General features: G+C 32.7%; 1 protein-coding gene across 1 annotated transcript; it reads right to left on the bottom strand.

Moving 5' to 3' along the window:
- Positions 1 to 1,006: 1,006 nt before the first annotated feature.
- On the bottom strand, positions 1,007 to 2,012 carry LOC142234653 (pupal cuticle protein Edg-78E-like). The gene is made up of 2 exons (XM_075305819.1): positions 1,554 to 2,012; positions 1,007 to 1,469 (listed from the first exon to the last, which is right to left on the bottom strand). Exons 1-2 carry the CDS (start codon positions 1,563 to 1,565, stop codon positions 1,110 to 1,112), a joined length of 372 nt encoding a protein of 123 aa, XP_075161934.1. The 5' UTR covers positions 1,566 to 2,012; the 3' UTR covers positions 1,007 to 1,109.
- Between the last annotated feature and the right edge of the window lie 2,374 nt (positions 2,013 to 4,386).

The raw sequence follows: 4,386 nt of genomic DNA, 5'->3' as shown, positions 1-4,386 counted from the left end.
ATCTTTCTCTTTGACACCATGTCTGAAATCCCACGTGATCTGTCAAATACTAATGCATGAAAATCCTAACCTCAAAAGAATCACCCTTTACCTATATACCTATTTGTTTTCTTGGGCTTCTATAAATCGCAATATTATACGATTTACCTGAAATACAAAATCTGAAGGTTTTTATTAAAATCGACAAATAGATGCGCCGATTATGGTGCATATAGATAGATCCACGTTTTAATATAGCCCCCATATAAACTGTTCCCTTGATTTGGGTCTTCGGCTTCTAGAATCAGTAGTTTACTCCCATTTTCCTGAAAATGGAAATTAATTGGACCAAAAATAGGTGTTCCGACTATCGTGTATTTCGGCTCATGTTTTGGTGTAGCCCCCACATAGACCGATCTCCCGATTTGAGTTTCGTGATATTTACGTGATATTAAAGATTACGCAACCTAAATTTTAGGATGCAAAATTTACAAAATATTAAGGACAAATTTCATTAAAATAAGGAAATTTTAATTAAAATAAAGTTTATAATCTTTGCTTCAAAAATTTGTTAAAGTCCCAATGTCTTTGAACTAAGGCTATTTTTCCTTAAAGTAAAGAAACACATTTTTGATTTAAAGAAATTGTACTTAAATTAACTGAAATAATGAAACTTTAGATTTAAGATAAAATCGCTTCAAATATAGGCTAAGACTTATTTTGAGGATTTAGTGTCTTTTGTTTAACTTTTTATTTATTTTTTTGGAATTGAGAAACAATTTTTACTTTGAAGTATCCGTTATAATTTGGATTTTTAAACTGGCATTTGTTGGTCAAAATCTTTGGATCCAAGTAAACTTTTTTTTTTGAGTGTAGTATCTGTCATCAAACCCCCAGAAATTCTTTCGATCTTAAAGTTGAAATGTTCAATAAAGGGAAACATTCTAAAACTTTCTTCCTAAAATAATTTTTGAATTAATCGTTTCAATATTTCATTTTGTTATTATATTTTGTATTTGTTCTTCTTTGTTCTAAAAATAGATTATAATAATTCCCTAATTTAAAACTACTATTTAACTTAGATTTTAAAATTTACTTTTTTGGCATATTGTCTATAATCTATTAACCATTTATTTTTTTGCCAAACCGGCTTTGGGGAATGGATGGGATTCAATGTATTCCAAAGCTTTAAGGATATATTCAGGAATTGGTGGTGGTGTTGGTAAATGATCACCTTGTGGCTGGTAGCCATTCTCATCGGCAGTATAGGTCAATTCAATTAATTGACCCTCAGGTGAAGTGTAACTGTATGAACCTTTACCATAGGATCCACCAATGCCAGCTTCACCAAATTCAATTCCATTTGAAGAGGAATATTCGAAATTGTAGCTGCCATCAGCATTTACTTCATTCACATATTTCAAAGTTTCTGCAGTTTGGTCATCACCAGCACAATATGCCACTGCGACTAAGGCTGATAATACAATGGCCTGGAGAATTTAAAAAATAGGATATCATTTATATTCTAGTTAATTAAATTAGATTAAATTAAAGATAAATCCATGAATACTTACAAATTTAAACATTTTTGCTGTGTTTTTTTTTTTTTGTCTGATTGGTTTCTTCCGTTATGTTTAGTGTCAACTTCCGATATGTTACTAGAACTGAGACCTCACTAATTTATACTTATGTTTTTATTGCCAATAATTTACATTTTTTGACTGATTTTCTAAGGCCCAAACTAGTATTCTACACAAATTTCGCAATTTTTTGTTTCTTTCTTAATCTATAATCCAATATGTTGTATTAGTTTATGGGTTGTTACCAAGATTATATTTTACGGTTATTGTTTTGGTTTTCAACTTTGACTTAAACTTAGCCGGGTTATCGTAATTTTTCATCTTTGACAGTAGCAACATTGACTTTGTTCATATCTTATGTAAATAAGATATTGTCGTTATTTATTCAAAATAGCTTCTATTACGATATAAGTCATGTCAACTTTGATCAAATTGTTTTTAGACCTAGTAAAATCTAATACAGCCGGTTTTATTTATTTTGGGAATGATGAAGAGGAAATGAACCAAGAGTTCGATCCTGGAGTTGCTGGCAAGATTTGCAAAGCAAATTTTTGTTTCGGAAAAAATCGACAAGCAGTAGTAGTATACATGGGAAAAACATGATTTCATAAACCATGATGAAATCATATACTACCCATCAAAAAAAGTGGAAGTTATTTCTTTTTAGGTGCAACCCGGGATCCTCTGTCAATTTTCTTCCACATCCCATGAAGTTTGGCACAAGTCTTAGAAAATACGCTCTTTGGTCGTCTAAAGTGAAAATTTAAATTTTACACAATCAAAGAATAGAAAATCAATACAAAAGCCCATAAACAATGAAAATCAAATTAAAAACTTCTCCCCCTCGGGGACTTGAACATGTGCTAATTGACTATTTCACTGCCAGAGAAGTTCTAATGAGAAGGTTTTGCAAATACATTTTTTGGGCTCCACGAAATAACACCCCAATGAAAGTGGTTCCAAATTGTTGTTTTTGGAAAATAATTCTGCAACTCTTGAATAGATAAAAAATATATTGATATGGCCCCAGAAACCAGAATTTTTGCAGGAAAAATTGTTCTAAGAGATATTGCTAAATACACCAATCCCAAAATTCGTATCAGAAATCACCAAAATGGGGATATATTTGTAAAAAGAGTACATTTTTGTAAAAAAATTATATTGCTGATTTTGGGATGAAAAGAACTTATATACTTCTTGACTTAAAACGTATCTCAATTTGGTGTTCTATAAGAAAAAAGCAACAAATATTGAGAGAACTTTAGAAAAACAAAATGTTTTGACTGAAAGAATACCTACATTCTTTTTCGAAAAACTTCAAATTCTGAATTTTCTAGAGTCTTCAACTTTTAATCCATCGCACATAGGTTACTCAAAATATTTAAAGTATTCACGGAATCCCGTGATTAAATATTTTGAAATCCCCAATCCCGGGATTTATAAAATCGATCCCGAATGGCGGTCCTAATAGGTACACAATTCCTTTCTTCTAAAATGCGAAGAATTTTATAGGGAATGCAGTTAAGAAAATAAATAATCCGCACAAAAGTGTCAAAAATACTGATCCCTCTTTGTTAACATGAGGTGATAACATTTCAACGCATATAGGCCAGCCCGTGCACCCACCAGGACACAAACTTGCAAACTTGGAGGAAAGCACCTCAGCTTTCACACAAAAATTATGTTGATATATTTATCCAGAATTATTTCCAGAAAAATCGGATTTGGAACCAGTGTGCAACGCCCCAATGGGAAAACAGAAGAATACCCTAATGCGCCTTCCAGACTATAAATTTATCCTCACGCACATTAATGCTAGAACATGTCATTGTCGCGAGAAAAATGACTAGCCGAGAAAAATGTATGCTGGAAATAAGCATTTAAATTGTTCTCAAATATGTTCTATTATTTAAATGTAGAATTTGAGGTCATTGCATGGTCGGGAAAATCATGTACCTGTTTTTCGTGACGATTCAATTTTTTACTTTTTTGCAGAGAAAAACAGTTTTTTTATCATTTACGTATAGATATGTCTAGTACCATTACAAACTACCATCATAAAGACCATGTACATTTTTTTCGTGGCCATTTAATTTGTTAACCTTTTTGCGGCGAAAAGAATTTAATAAAAATTTCGAGCATGTACACACGATTTAAATTTTTTATTTAACTGACGCCAAGTGTTGTTTGTTGCTTAGAATGGACGGAGAATACGGAACAGGGTATTATAAGTTAGTACATATGTTTGCAACAGCCAGAATGAGACGAGATAGATACATAGTGGTTTTGGCAATAATGCTCAGAGCCGGCCCCTGAGTCGATCTAGCCATGTCCGTCTGTCTGTGAGCACATTTTTGTAATCAAAGTCTATGTCGCAATTTTGGCCCAATCGACTTGAAATTTGGCATAAGTATGTGTTTTGGGTCAGAATAGTATAAAACGGTTGGAATAAATCGGTTCGGGTTTAGATATAGCTCCCATATATATATTTGCCCGATATCCACCTATATGGCCCCAGATACATAGTGGTTTTGGCAATAATGCTCAGGGCCGGCCCCTGAGTCGATCTACGTTAGCCATGTCCGTCTGTCAGTGACCACATATTTTTAATCAAAGCCTATGTCACAATTTTGGTCCAATCGACTTCAATTTTGGCATAAGTATGTGTTTTGGGTCAGAATAGAATAGAATAAAACGGTTGGAATAAATCGGTTCGGGTGTAGATATAGCTCCTATATATTTCTTACGCCCAATTTACACTCATATGATCACAGAGACAAAATTTGAAGTCGTAACTAACATTCTTACTATACGTGCCAAATTTCAT

The sequence above is a fragment of the Haematobia irritans genome, chromosome 4, assembly GCF_050003625.1.
Source record: "Haematobia irritans isolate KBUSLIRL chromosome 4, ASM5000362v1, whole genome shotgun sequence".
Lineage (NCBI taxonomy): Eukaryota > Metazoa > Arthropoda > Insecta > Diptera > Muscidae > Haematobia > Haematobia irritans.
Note: the sequence above shows the minus strand (reverse complement) of the source record. Positions and strands in the feature narration are given on the sequence as shown.